Genomic DNA, 15539 nt, shown 5'->3' on the forward strand with positions numbered 1-15539 from the left:
ACTTTATTTGTACTTGGTCAGCCAGATCTGCTTTATAGCAATGCTGTGATCCCTAACCATCCGTGTAGTCATGCATTTTTTTGCTATATTTCTTATATTTCGTATCAAATAAGAATTCTTTTGTTTGCTTTTAGACTACGTTAAATCAATTTTCATACCCAATTATACATAAATGAAATTGACTAAAGGAATAAGGAGTTGGTAGAGCCAATGATACTCCAAATTCGTAAAATAATTTTTCTTTTTGAAAAAAAAACAGAGAAATCAATCAACCGTGGCATTTGGTTCAGTGTACCAGGTTGCCATGTTCTCAATTTTTGGTGGGTTTTATTGGTTTAGTTCTCTTGGTCGTCCTGTTGTTTGGAAGGAGGGCAAAGCTCATACATGTTTTTTTTATTATACGTAAAAGATTTTCCTAGAAAATGTCTTCCATTTTTTTTTCAACAAACAAAGCATACGAGCAAAACTATTTTCTTCTTTAAAAATTTTTCTTGGATTTATTTTCTTTTTTTTTTCACTTTCGGCAATCAAAAGCTGTAGTTAATAAAAATTTTCCGAAATATAGCTATGTCCATTATTCATCTTCAGTTTCTGTCTTCCATTTTCTGATGGTCAAAAGTCCTATGATCGCTCAACTACCACAAGGGATGTATATATATGTATGTGTTTGTGTGTATATATATTGAAAAGTACCACAAGGGATATTTAGTATGATTCATGATTGAAATTTTTGCATACTGTTACGACATTAGATTTGGTTATTACTTAAATTCTGACTAAAATAGTAAATTAGTTCAATAAGATTTGGTAACAAAATTTAAAGAAACCAAACAAGAAAAAAATGAGTTGCAATCAAGTAAAAAGCTTCCTATTTGTTCGACGACCACTGAATCTATCTAACCAAGAAAATTAAATTTAATAAGAAACAATATGTTTTCCATGAATAATTTCTTTCTTCTAATGGGCCAATTAAGGCCTTAAATCTTACATTTCCAAGTGAAACGAAATGCCCCTCCAAGAACTCTCATTAGCCACTAATTCACTATTACCACTTCTCTTTCCTTGATTTATTTACCATTTTTACCATGAACTGCATAGTATTCTAATCTATGCTTCAGCAATTTTAATTTACCAGTTTTATTCAACCTATTTTTCTATAACATAACTACCTAACCCCATGGAGCTCTATATGATAGCAAAGAAAAAAGAGTGAAGGTGTGGCTCAACTAATACTTCTCAAAGATTTGGAATTTAGCCCTCGTGTATCATGTAAAATTGATCTGACTGATGGAACTGTAATAATAATAATGCAACCAAACTCCTTTTCATTGGTTGACAAGATGCATATAATTTCTCCCTGGGCCACCACAATATAAGTCACACAATCTTTCTGTCATATGTCTTGAATCCACTTTCATCTCATGCAACTACGTGGAAGCTCACTTCATCTCCTCACTCTCAACTCCCAACTCTTAACTAAATAAAGCGCCCATGCTTCTGGTTTGCAGGACAAGCAAAAATCAATAATTTTATTTATATAGGTTCAGCCATTAAGGGTTCCCAAGACATATAATTTCCTCTTCATTTTACTCAAAAAAAATGGCACAAGAGATCAGAAATGAATATGCCAGACAAAGTTACATAGGAATCAGGCAAAGAAAATGGGGAAAATGGGTGTCTGAAATTCGTGAGCCAGGCAAGAAAAGCAGGATATGGTTAGGAAGCTATGAAGCACCGGAGTTGGCCGCCGCGGCCTACGACGTAGCTGCTTTGCACCTAAAAGGTTCAAGAGCTCGCCTCAATTTCCCTGAATTGGAGGAGAATTTTCCTAAACCAGCAAGTTCGAGTGCTGAACATATTCAAATGGCTGCTCAGGAGGCTGCAATGTGGTTTAAGAGGCAAATTCAGGGACAGGAGGTGAATGAATGTGGTGGTGATTATGCTAAAAGTGGCTTAGTTCCGGCGAGGGTGGGGTTGTCCTCTAGCCAAATTGAAGCTCTATATGAATCACCATTGGACTCACCCAAGATGTGGATGGAATTAACAGGGGCTTTCTTTTCAGCTGAACCTATGGTTTTCTACGGACAAGAAGAGTTTGAGCATAGTGAAGAATTCATGGTGTATAACTCCATTTGGGATTAATTATTTAATACTGTTTAATTAGTGTACAATTATCTTTACCTAAACATAAAGGAAACACTACAATTATTTTTTCCTTGGGGAATTATTCTAATAGCCCTTTACAGAAGAGAATTATTATCTTCCAAAAGGGCAAAAACAAAAGTGTACAAGTTTTGGTGCTAGCAATCAACCATCTTTGGAGAATAGATGATGGTTAGAATCTTGAGGATCTTGGATGGTAGGATGTTGGGTGGTAGGTTGATTTTTATCAATTTTCTTTTCAACATTTTATTGTACTTTGTTGTAATTTGTTGTCTGACCCTTGTAAACCTTCATAATTCCAATGGAATTTCTACTTCAATTCATCATTCATCTTTAACCTGTAGCTTACTGATTCTAAGTGTGATGTTTGCAAGGAACCATTTTGGAGACTTGCCTCGCATTCTCTTCTATTTTCCAGTGTTACTGGTTCTAAGCAGAGGATTGTGAGCTGTTCGAAACTCTTTGCTATGAAATACAGAGAAATAGAAATGATGTACTCTTCAATGGCAGGTGGATTCTCTCCCAATGGTTAGTTTTGCACTTCATCATCTATCTGCTTTTCAGGAAGCTAATGATCATTCTTTGCCGCTGCTCGCCATGCCTGTTCCATATCTTGGTCTTTGCCTCCTCATTCCCATTACACGGTAACTTTGATGCTTCTGTAACATCAATTAAACATGTTATTCGTGACTTTGATAGTCAGTTCATAGCTGGCTTATCAAAAAGATTTGATTTCTTAACCTTAGAAGAGCTCTTGCAGCAAGGGAAGCGGTATCACTGACAAACATCTTAATGATTCAAAGTTACATTTTGGAAGGGGCAGGATGCATCCTCAGGGTAAGTGGATGAAGACATTCTCTTGGATATTGGCTTGATAATTGAGGATGTTCGTTTAGCTTTCTTAGAGCATGATATTGTTGATGTAAATTGGATTCCTAAAGAGGCTAACAAGATTGTGCATAGTTAACTCATTTTGCAAAATCGGGCAACCTTGAAGAATCGCTATGGAACTCCCCCATCGAATTTTGTCAAACAAATAGTGTTACACGAAATCCAACAATCTCATTAATAAGATCATTCTTGTTGTCTATATATATAAAAAAAAAAAAAGACAAATGTATGAATTAGGGATTTATGCTACTAAGTCTAAACCCAAAAATGATTGAATTAAGGACAATAGCTTCCTTTTCTTCTGTTTTCACTTTAATTTTTAAACAAAAAAGGTGAATGAAAAATTGGCTATAAAAACGATAGGATTTTTATAAAATGTGTATTATTAAGATACATATTCAACCAGATTGTTACTGGATGTAAAATTTGACTCTCCAATTTGTCAAAGATCTTCATACTTTTAGATATTTATAAGTGGGTTATAAGAGGCAAAACATTTTCTTTTACAACTTTTCAGATTACACTTTTTGTTACACTATTTATTCGATTGACACGTGTCTCATGCAACAATAGATAAGCATCTAACTTTTAAAATATCTCTCTTGATGGGACACTTGTTACTTTAAGAAGTTAGGCAACATAGGTCCCGTTTGGTAAGTAAATTTTTTAGATGTTTGTCCAAAAATTTACTGTAACTTACTGTAAAATTTGTAAAAAAACTTTTTGAAAAGTGTAAAAATTTTTCTTTAAGAAAAAAAAACTTTCCTTCTTTTTCCTTTCTTTTTTTCCCCTTTCTTTCCTTTCCTCTTCTTCTCCCCCACCCTACTGCAATCTTTTTCTCCCTCTCTCCCCACTGACCAACTGCCGTCGCCAGTACCTCCGCCGAAGATCGGCGGCATAATCTTTTTTTCCTCTCTTTCCCGTTCCTCCATCTCTTCTCCTTCCCTCTCCCTCTCCTCCACCCCTCCTCTTTTCTCCTCTCCCCCCTCCCTTCCCCGCCATCTAGTCACGCTAGAGGAGGGTGAGGAGGAGGGTGGTCGGGAAAAGGAGGGGGGAGGAGATGACGGGGGAGAAGGGAGGAGGGGAGGAGAGGGGGAGAGGGAAGGAGGAGAGGGAGAGGGGGAGAGGAAGGAGGAAGAGGAGAGGAAAAGGTGAAAAAAAAGAAAAAAAAAAAGGCGCGGGCCATCGCCAGTAGAGATGGTGGTGGATTGAGGTAGGAGAAGAAGAAGAAAAAAGGAAGGAAGGGAATTTTTTTTTTGTGTGTGTTTTTTAGTATTTTAAAGTGTGTAGTTTAAAAATTTTGAAAAGTATTTTGAAATTATTGTATCTAAAGTTGTTCAAAAATTTGTAGGGAAAAAAAACTTGCCAAAAACTCCGCTTCCAAACAAGGCCATAAGTGTAACATAAAAATGTGTAATAGAAGACCCAAGCCATGAGACACCATTTAAAAAGAAAGATTGAAAAATTATAGAAACTAACTGAATTATTAATCGTATGCCTCATGAATATCCATCCAGGGTCTAGTGAGGTAGTATATACATAGGTTGGGCAGGTATGCTCTTCAAATATCTTTTGGTTTGGGCTCTATGGATCAAACTGGGAATGTCCCAGGCAGATGATTCATTGCTGATGGATTATAATAGAGTAATCAATTTTTTTTCCCCAAAATTGTGTTACTTATAGTCGGGGACAGGTACGGTAAAAGGAGAATGTGTGGATCACTATTTACCGTAAGAAACCCGGACTCCCAATGGTTGAATGCTAGGACTGTCAATGGGGCCCGGGCGGCCCGAGTTCGGCCCGAAAAAAAGTCTTACTAAATATATACCAATTACAAAACACAAAATACATTTGAACACTCCTCTACTAACTTTCTTAAGAGTCAATATTGGTAATGTATAATTGAAACTCTAACTTTTCTTATTGGTTGAGTAAATTTTTGTATTGACATAATATTTGTTGATTTCTTTTTTATCTAGAAACACAAATCATCAAGCATGTTTGAATTCAAGTCACAAAGCTATGAAGAAGTTCCAACCTTTAAAGATGTATTGACTTATGACCACATGTTTTATTACTATTTTTCGTGTACTTTGAACGAATTAGATATAAATATTGTTAAAAAATTCTTGATTTATGTACTTTTTAAGAACTATTACTTGTTCATGTTTAGTTTTAATGTTGTAGTCCTGTGAATGTTAAATTAGTTTTATAACTCAATAGTTATAATAATTATATTAAAAAAATTGAAAACCAACAAGTGAGTTTGGGCTCAGTCCGAATAAGGTTCAAAATCCAAATATTTTGTGAGTCCCCCTGTGTCTGAAAAAAAAAAATCAATGTCTAGATTAATTATTGAACATATCTTAGTGACTTTTGCACTTTGTGAGTGACTAAAGAATTTTTTTCTCTCATCCATTTATTTGTCACTTACCTTTTGTAAGTGCTTGCATATCTAAGCTTAGCCAACAATAGACATAAGCTGTAGATAGGTACTTTCTTATTGAAAAAAATCATAGCAGCACTCAACACCGCCAGAATTATCACTTCACCTATACAATTTTCAGAATTCCTCATGAAGATGTTCCTTCGTCGTATTCGAGCACTGGTGAAATAGATATTCTTGTTAAGGCTAAGATTATTGAGGGACAAAAGCCATTCGATAGGCCGACAAAGGGAACATTGAGTGCCTTTTTTTTTTAACGTCAAGGGCCGTTGATTACTAATTGCACTAGTTATGGACTTGTAGTGGACTACCTTAAAAAGGCTACTAAAGTTTCGACACTTAGATCCCATTTAATAACTTAATTTAGCACCTAAATTCAATAAGTTCAGATTTTAATATGTTCATACGTATTTGATAACTAAGACTAGAACATTTGAATAAATTAAGTGGCATGAATTTTCTAGACAAAATTTGCTCCAAAAAAATAAGTGATAAGTTATTCACTAATCACTTAATGTGATATACACTTAAATGTATCAAATTTATTACTTAACAATTTACTAACTTAATGAATCTATATTTCAGATTTCAAACTCTAGAATTCAGTTTTCAAACTTAAGTTGTAGCAAATGCAATTCCCAATTGATACTAGTTACTTCCAGGTGACCTTGAGAAGTCCTCATGTTGCACTTTTGTCTTTAACAAAAAAAAAAAGATATTGGTTCCTTCCTTGCATTATTATAATCATGCTATGGTTTAATTTATGCATTAATTTGGATAGGCAAAATGCTTCAAAATTGTGGGATTTAGTTATTAAAAAGGGTTTGATAATAAAATTCCAATGTTGAAAAATGAAACCAATAGTCCCTCACATTATATTGTTGTTAAATTTAACTCTCTCACATATAAAATAAATCATTTTAATCTCTTATTAATTTTTTTGAGGGAATCTCTTATAAATTCAAAATGCTTCTCTTATTTGGTTGCTGAACACATTTCCAACTATATTTTCAACCAAGATAGTCACATGCATACCAAATTCCAAAAATTTAAGGGGCAATGTTGGAAGCTCACCTCATTCTCTCTTTTCCTTTCTTTTTCAAAGTCTAAATACTCGTCAAATGAAACAGAAGAAATAAACTAAAGCTCATGAAAATCATAATATCTTTTCCTTAAATTAGAAAAAATATATACAATCCCATTTCGGAGAGAAATACATTTATCAATTGAAATTCAAAATGATGAAATTACAAGTTCCAAAAATGGAAAGCATATATCTACATATCCTTTTCATCTTTTCTCATCTTCTTCCTCAAAATCTCAGAGGAAGAAGGATGGTGGTAGCGGGAAGGGGGAAGGGAGGGAAGATTGGTAGAAGTTGGAGAAGTGGGATTGAGCAGAGGTGAATCTTGGTTGAGGTGGTGGTAGAGTTGGTGTTCGTGGAATTTTTGAATTAGGATAATTGACTACAAATTACATGAACTTTCAATTTTGTCTTTTTGAATTTTGAACATGTGACATATGCTTAACCTTTTTTATGAGAAAATGACTGTAAATATATTAAGGGATCAAAATGACGTATTTTAAATTTGTAAAAAAATTAATATGCTTAATTTTATATGTGAAGGACTAAAATTCAACAATAACAAGAGCCACGTTGTTGTACCGTGGTTCCCTTCAAATGTTGGAGTACCAAAGTTAAACCCTCTAAAGTATTCGACCTATAATTAAATCTGATTTTAAATTTCCTCTCAAATGCATGGCCAAAAGTGAAAATGGAAGGGAAACTCATGACAACACGATTCCGATAGATCATCTACTGCAATAAGATATAAAGCTCAAGAGAATGTAACCCTAAAATTAAATCCAAGAAAAAGTACGAAACTTATGGGGACCAACGCATTTGAATGAAGAAAGAGAAGTGGAAAATAGAATACAGCTGCTAAGCAAAAAAGAAGACTAGACAAGAATGTGAAAGACACAAGGTTGATCAAAATCAGTCCAATAAAAAAGAGTATATGGCACTATTTATTTCTTCTTTGATAGGCTAATCACTATTTTTTTTTAAGTACAAGAAATAATGCATGCCCGATTACTAAGTTTGACATAACTTTTAGACTTGATATAACAAATGATATTGGGACATGTGGTAAAATGGCGGTGAAGGTTTCACTTTCATTATCTTCCTTTATGACACGTTAAAACTTAATCAATTTTCCTAAACAAAAAAAAAAATATTATTCGTACATGACTTTTATAAGTTCCTAATGGGGTCACGTTTCCATTTGATCATGAGTTGTCAATATCACACACAAGCTCGTGTGAGAAAATTGATGGGTTTCTGGACCTTTTGATTTATTTAATTTTATTTAATTTCTGGACCTTTTATTTCTTTACAAATTTCTCTCTCGAGCACACTATGTTCTGTTCATTTAAACAACTAAGTATTGGATTTTTCATAATTGCAAAAGTCCTGGTAAGGTCTGAATCAAGTTACCTCTAAGCATTAAAGAAACCAGGAAAAAGAAAACCAAACTAAATATGAAACGAAGAGAGAAAAAAAAACATAAAGGCATTAACCTATAATCTTTTTTGTCTATTTTGATTATCCATAGCGATCATTTTCAAAGTCATCAACGTAATCTTCTCTCTTTTATTTTATTGATTAAAGTATGAGTCGCAGGTTAGACTGTACTTTATTAATTCTCAGGTGAGGTGACGGAATAGTTACATGATGTACGGAACTTTAGAAAAACGTTGCCAATTAGTTCGAATTGTTGTTTTTTAGTGTTTTTGTAAAAAAAATATATTGCAGTGATTTGATGTATGTGAAATAAAAAAAAATGATTCGAAAATACGTTTACTAAACAAGATCTAATTAGTAGGATCCAGCTATCATGACTTATTACTCATAAATCATAATTAGCCCTTCACACACGTTTATTGATTCTCGTTCTAGAATAGCTTTTTTTAATTGATACTGAGACCTTCCCTTCCCCCCCTCTCCCCCCCCCCACACACACACACACACAAAAGGGATTCTTTATGAGGTTAAATTGTATTTCTCTTGAAATTTAAAAAAAAAAATCTTATATTTAGCAATCTAAATTATTATGTCAATACACATACATTCATATTTATTGTTTGCACTTGTATATATATATATCCATTTAACTTTAATTTTCTTTAAAAAAAATTGGCATATGAAACTATTTAACGTACACCCGTTAAACAAATCCTACGAACGAGATGCTAAGAGCACTTTGGTTCATTAGTTTTTGTCTTTTTTCTCTAACTTTCTTTATCTACAGTGAGAAAGAAAAAATGGCTGGGAACTTAAAGACAGTAGTATAAACACACTTCCATTCTCTGGAGCCTACAGATGTCTGAAAGAGGAGAAGAAATGATCCTTGGTGAGGATAATTCCTAGTTGCTCAGATGTGTGGGATCCTGATGAAATCAGTTTTCTGGCACCAATTTGAAGGAACTAAAAAATTACATTCAACTGTATTCACAAATTTTTAAAGAGATAACCTTGATTAAAGAGAACAAAAAATTCTAAAGCAAATAAATATCTCCTAAGAAGCATGCAGACAAAAAGTTAAAAACTATTGTTGCAAATCAAATTTTGTGTTCAAGTCATGAAACTGGAAACTTAATTGAATACTAATTTTACCAGATTGAATGTAGGTGTGGGTCTGATATCCCTTTCATCTGAGTCATGTAACCGCGTCTTGAAACAGGAATGCCACCATGCTATTCATCCACAATCTCATTTTTAAGTACTCCGTACAATATTCTATTTTATAAATGCAAAAGGGTACGATTAATATTAGTATATAAAGTTTTTTAAGTACATATCCCATATTATGCAGGGACCAATCTCATTTGTTGGTTAGAAAAACTAGAAATATTGCGCAAAGAGAATATGCATGTGTTGGACTAAAGCATAATTCAAACAGTGGCGCAGTCGGGAATAATTTTCAGTGGAGACAAAAATAAATAGGATTTTTTTAATGAGCGTAACTGGCATTTGTTAACATATGATGGTGTTTATTATTTTGGAAATAAAAATGTTAGTCTTAGAAAGTGCATGAATGCAATGAAAGACAATAATTATCAATGATTGTATTCACATAATAATTGTTATTTCTTGTATTAAGATAATAGTTGAGTTTGATTTAGGTGTGCAAACAAATAGGGACCCCATTAGAACACCTAAAATAATAACAAACTTTCTTACCTTTTTTTTTAAAAAAAAGAAAGACTTAACAATAATAGTTATATAACAAAGTAAAATTATATCATTCATATTATCAAATACTATGACACAAAAAGACATGCTCAAGTTTACTAATGAAATAATTATTTTCTTTTGAAAAGCATACTAAACATTTTAAATTGCTCATTAACCTACAATAATTTTAGGCAGAAGGAAACAAAATTTTTATTTACTAAAAAATTTCACCCATGTTTCATTGAAAAATAATTACTTTTGTTGTAATTTTACTTGAGCAGTACAGACAACTACGACTTACTTTTAGATACATATTAACATAAAATGTAATTTTTGATTTATTGAAAAAAGTCCACACAACTCAATTAACTAATGAGTAGTAAATTTATATGACTTCCAAGGAAACTAAATGATTCGAATAAAAAGCCTTTCGATTTTGGATTATTAGTGTTCCAATTCCGTCGATTCATAAAACTGTATAGTTGCTTTCAAAAAATTTAGCGGGGACACAATTAAAAGTTTACTAAAATTGAAGGGATGCTAGACGAATTCTGTGAAGATAGTGGGCCCGTGCCGCCACCTTACATTACATCGGCCACTGAATTCGAGGACATTTGTCTCTGTCCGGAAGCCTTATTCTTACGTACAGAATTTTCGAATCGATTGGACAGAATGACATGCTCAAATTATTGTGTAATCACAGAGGAAAATAGATACACTTTTTGTAACCCAAATTTTTGAAGGGAGAAGAATCGGAAATTTCTTCTTATAGAGACGTTGGTTTCTATTTTTTTTTGTCTTTTGGTTCACGTAAGATCGCAATTTTTACAAGAAAAAAGAGAAAAATAAAAGAGTTTGAAGGTGGAATAAGAAATGTTATAATCACTTGAGATTTATATTAAGATATGCTTAGGCAAATGATGTTTGCACTTTACAACAATTTTTCGACAATTTCAGTTCCTTGTCACCTCTGTTTGTGGTTTTTGGTTCAAAAGCTCATCTAATCAGCCCATTATGAGCGCTCAAACTGTTTCTTTTAACACTTCAATGCAGAGTAGAATTAGAATAGAAAGCATGAGCAAGCCAACAACGCTTCGAAAGAATTGCAGTTTCATTGCTGAAATCTTAATACGCAAAAATGCAACAAGAAAAGGAACCGAAAAGGAAAAAAATAAAAGAAACTTATACTTTCTAATCACAAATGTTCAAACTGTATTTACCCTCAAAAATGTTATTGAATGAAATTGATATACGGGCAAATTTTGTATCAGTCAAATTAAAATTTGATAAGAGTTATAAACATCCACTATTCTTATTGAAAAATTATTTGATGGTCAAAAGTTGATACGAACAATAGTTTATAATTAGCTAAGAATAAAGTTGAGAGACTATTTCAACTTTGATAAAATATTCGAGGGATGATTTAGGTCATTTGCTCTTTTTTAAAAAAAAAAAAAAACAAAAGAAGCTAGATTTCCAGATCTGTCAAGGTGCTTCAAGATTGATTTGACTTTTCAACATCAGGCTGTTGCAAGACATGCCCTAATTCTAATATTCATGCGCAAAATAAAAGAGCTGGAGAAATTTAGACCGTTACACAAGGTCATGAGTACTACATTCTAATTAACCCAATAGAAGAGAATACTAGAATCATGAATTGAGGCCGTCAACCAAACAATTTTGAATTTTTTTTGAGGTTTACAAATAAGGGATTTTAAAGTGTTTTACATTCAACAATAATTAAAAGAATTCATAGAAATGCATTAGGATGCAAAGTACTATGGCAGTAAAATCAATAGAAATGCAAAGTACATATTTTTTTTATTGTTCATGAAGGGACATTGCAGGTAACCCTATAGAAGAAACAAAATCAGTGCTTAAGTGGAAGAAAAGTACTACTTAATTACAAAAGAACAACGTAAGAATTCTAATCGCTCAACACTGCATTTTTCCAACAGCAACACCAACTTTTCTGTCACAAACTCTGGGCTCAATCAGACTGGTAAATTTGAGGGAGATTGAACAGATTAGATACAACATTTCATGAAGGAAGCAATGCCTGATCTGGTATACATCAAGCTTCCGACCTCCTATACATCAAAACGTACGTGTACCTCATAAGATATATGCTGTATGCGTGATACATCCCAGAAAGTATAACTATGACAAGTGCTCCATTCAATTGCCAAGATCTAATTTTGCTTTGTCATTCAAACTTTCTTTTATGACACTAATGTATTTTCCTTTGCAAGTAAAATATTCTTAGCAACTTGCGTTTGCGGCTATCATGCAGATCACATATTTGCTTATGAATGCCGGTGAAAATGCCACTATTACCGTGGTTGATAACTTTAACGTAATTTTGATTAGGAATTGAAAAATCTTTACAATCTTAATAAAAAACTTTACATATATATTAGTCTAAAATTGTCATTAGATTCTTTTCTATAGCTTCTTCCTTTGTTATTATTTTTTTTTTTTGGTGTGTGGTTTGGGGGTGGGCTATGTAGCTTCTTTCACATTTTTAGATGCTATTATTTATATTCACATTCGAAGCTTATTTATATGTTATGGCAGCGTATTAATAACATCTACAACTAGTTTTTTTTTTTTTTTGAAGGAATCTAAAACTAGTTTCAGTAGCCTATTAGTTCATTCTCAATTGCTGTAGAGTAAATCCTATCCTATCCTTCCTATCCTAACAATATAAGTGTGTGAATGAGTTGGATGAACAGTGATTTTGGTCCCTCATTAACACCTTTACTGTGTGGATTTTTTCATCATTTCACACGTACTTTATGCTCATGGGTTGCTACCGTTACACACAATTGTGGCTGCAATTTCTTGGTGAATTTTGGTCTTTTGGTTCCATCCAAGTCATTCAGACACCTACTACTGTATTATCACATGGCTCGGGTTCCGATTTAAACACTTGGCGGTGCGGTGGGCGGTGCGGTGGAGTTCTGTTCTTTCCTTGCTGCTGCGTGTGATCAGTGATGAATTGGAGCAGATCATGAAACAGTCAGGTCAATGAGCCATGTTATACTACCTAACGACATCCCTTTTTTGAGGCCAAATGAGACTTGTAACTTTTGATAGCCTTCCAATACGACTTAATGAAGGCCACATGTAAATGTCCTTCATGAATCAATGTAAATAAATATATGTAAATACTATCCAAAAACAGACTCAAAAAGTTGAATCTGATCACCCTCGCGCATGGCGCGAGACTGAAGCAAACTAGTATTTTTTCCGACTCAAAGCAATTGACTTTTGTCGAATGAAATAAACCTAATCCCAGAGTTAATACCAAAAGCCGGCAACTCTTGGTACAGCCCCAGGACTCTTGGTGAAGCAAACTAGTATTGAAGGAGTAGTTTTTAAAACTTCTAATTTCTAAACTACGCCAGTGATTTAAAACAAAGTTCTAAATTACATCTTTGTAAAGCATTATACGTAAGCTGATATCACATAGAGATATCAAGTAAGAATTATGGGTACTATTTTTTTATGCCCAATGCTTACTAAATCGTTGTAGACTCTTAATATGCAATTTTAATAATTCTTAAAAACTATTTTAGAATAATAGAATTATTTAAACTTAACATGTTGTACGTCATACTATAAAAGATGCTTTTAAACATTTTAAAACTTGAGTGCTCTTGAAAAAGAAAAAAGAAAAAAAAAAGCTCTTGCTGCATTTAAGTGCTTGCTACATAATTTTATGACTAAGCTGATTATCATGTTATGTGTACAAAGACATTATCGTGTTTCATGCAGATTCATTATTATGTGTACTATTTGAATCAAATACTACTTTTTAATGAGTTCAATTGCAATTTGTAGCAAAGAACATATATAAAATATTTCATAAGACTGAAAATTTATACAATCACGTAGCAAACAAAAGCCCTGCTAATTATTTTGAACCCGTCATTCGAACACATACTCAACCTACAGTTTTAGAAAAGTTTGTAGTGTGAAAGTTCATTTATTGTCAAGCTAGATACAAAGAATCACATATAACACAAACACAATTATATTAGCATAAACTACAAGTATATCATGTATGATAATCCTGAAGTTTCAATAATTCTGTGATCTCTTATGCTTTACTAATAGCCAGCTTGTTCTCCAAAGATTGAGAATCTCATCATACAATTGAGAGCTAAAGCCTAACAGGTATGACCCTCTTTTTTCTTGGGGAATTACTCTGGTAGTCCCTTACAGGAGAATTATCTTCCAAAATGGTAAGAACAAAAGTGCACAAGTTTTGGTGCTACCAATTAAGCTAATTTGGAGAATGGATGATGGTTTGAACCTTGGAGGGGTCTCGGTAGGTTGTTTTTTTGGAGATGCTCTATGTGCAACTTTGTGAAATGAATACAAATTTCTTTCGTCTGATCAATTTCCTTTCCAACATCAACTGTAGTATGTTGTATTTTGTCGTCTTGCCCTCGTAACCCTTCTTGATTCCAATGGATATCTCTACTTCAATTTATCATTCCCTCCTGCACTCTTCACCAATTTCCAGATTAAGACAAAAGAGTTGAATGATCAGGGATTTATGCCATTGAGCCTAAACATTGAAAAAAAAAAAATCGAATACAATAGCGTTTGTATTCTGGTTGTCTGATAATTCTGAAACGAAAAAAAATTGGATGAGGATTAAGCTATGAAAACGAAAGTGCATGCAGCTCTCTTCAATTCTCAAACGAAAGAGTGGATGAGGATTAAACTTATGAAAACGAAAGTGCCTGTAGGCATGTGTATGAAGATACACATTCAACCAGACTGTTAGATGTGAATTTTGACTCTCCTAATTATCCAACATATAGAATTTCCCTATAAGAAGAGACACATTGAAAAAGAAAATTTTAAAGTTAACGGAAATTAATTGAACAATTGAAGTTTAAAATGGACACTAACATGATTGAATTTCATTCAACTTACAAGGGCCAAAACAAAGATAAACCTATGCCTTATGAAGACCCATTGAGGGCTTGCCCGCTGAGGTATCAACAGGGTTGGGTGGGTATGTTTGTTAAAATTCCTTTTCGTTTGGGCTGTGCATCAAGTCTTATGGATCAAATTAGGAATGTCTTAGGCAAATGATGGATTACTAATGCACAATAAATTGATAATTTTACGGGTAATTATCACCTTGCCCCCCTGAATTATAGAGGTAATCCCACTTTGTCCCCTTGAACCAAAAGAATATATGCTTGCTCTATCCTAATTGCATGTTAGGCTTTTTATCAGCCTTAGATCGGGATCCTACCTTGAATCATATTGGAAGTCATAGGATCGAATCATAGGTAGGATCATGGAACTGTAAGATCCTAATAAAAATTACAAAAAAATTGACATTTTATTATTTACTAGGAGGGATAAACGCGCTTCGCGCGATGAAAATGTAAAATGCCCTGCCCAATTTTGAAGCAATAAAAATTGTAATTTATGTAGAAAAAGTACATTTTTAGTATAGGCATTTAACAAGTTTAGATAGTTAGAGCCTGTGCTCTAAATCTGTAGATGGCAAGAGGGATATAATTCATATATAATCATATGGCGTAATTCTTATCTTTATTTTAATGGGATCCTTCATACATAAAGTGCGTTTCACAGATAAAATTTCTTTTGATGCAGAAAGTGTCCTTAATAATTTTCATGCCACGAAGGACCACCAAATCCAGTAAATATATTTATAGTTGAAAATAGTTCTTCATTTCTTGGTATATTATTTTGAATTACTATGTAGTAATTTCAGTGTAGATAGTCCAGAGTTTCCATTAACATACT

General features: G+C 33.2%; 1 protein-coding gene across 1 annotated transcript; it reads left to right on the forward strand.

Moving 5' to 3' along the window:
• Positions 1-1599: 1599 nt before the first annotated feature.
• On the forward strand, positions 1600-2944 carry LOC113750403 (ethylene-responsive transcription factor ERF022-like). The gene is made up of 4 exons (XM_027294377.1): positions 1600-2118; positions 2508-2606; positions 2674-2807; positions 2863-2944. Exons 1-4 carry the CDS (start codon positions 1600-1602, stop codon positions 2942-2944), a joined length of 834 nt encoding a protein of 277 aa, XP_027150178.1.
• Positions 2945-15539: the final 12595 nt, after the last annotated feature.

Source organism: Coffea eugenioides, chromosome 10, assembly GCF_003713205.1.
Source record: "Coffea eugenioides isolate CCC68of chromosome 10, Ceug_1.0, whole genome shotgun sequence".
In the NCBI taxonomy this organism is placed as follows: Eukaryota; Viridiplantae; Streptophyta; class Magnoliopsida; order Gentianales; family Rubiaceae; genus Coffea; species Coffea eugenioides.

Excerpts from the sequence above, each read along its gene's own strand:
- LOC113750403 (XM_027294377.1), top strand. The coding sequence starts at position 1,600 with ATGGCACAAGAGATCAGAAATGAATATGCCAGACAAAGTTACATAGGA. Across the intron at positions 2,119-2,507 it reads AGCATAGTGAAGAATTCATG|CTTACTGATTCTAAGTGTGA; the intron begins GTGTATAACTCC and ends TTTAACCTGTAG. Across the intron at positions 2,607-2,673 it reads CTGGTTCTAAGCAGAGGATT|GTGGATTCTCTCCCAATGGT; the intron begins GTGAGCTGTTCG and ends CTTCAATGGCAG.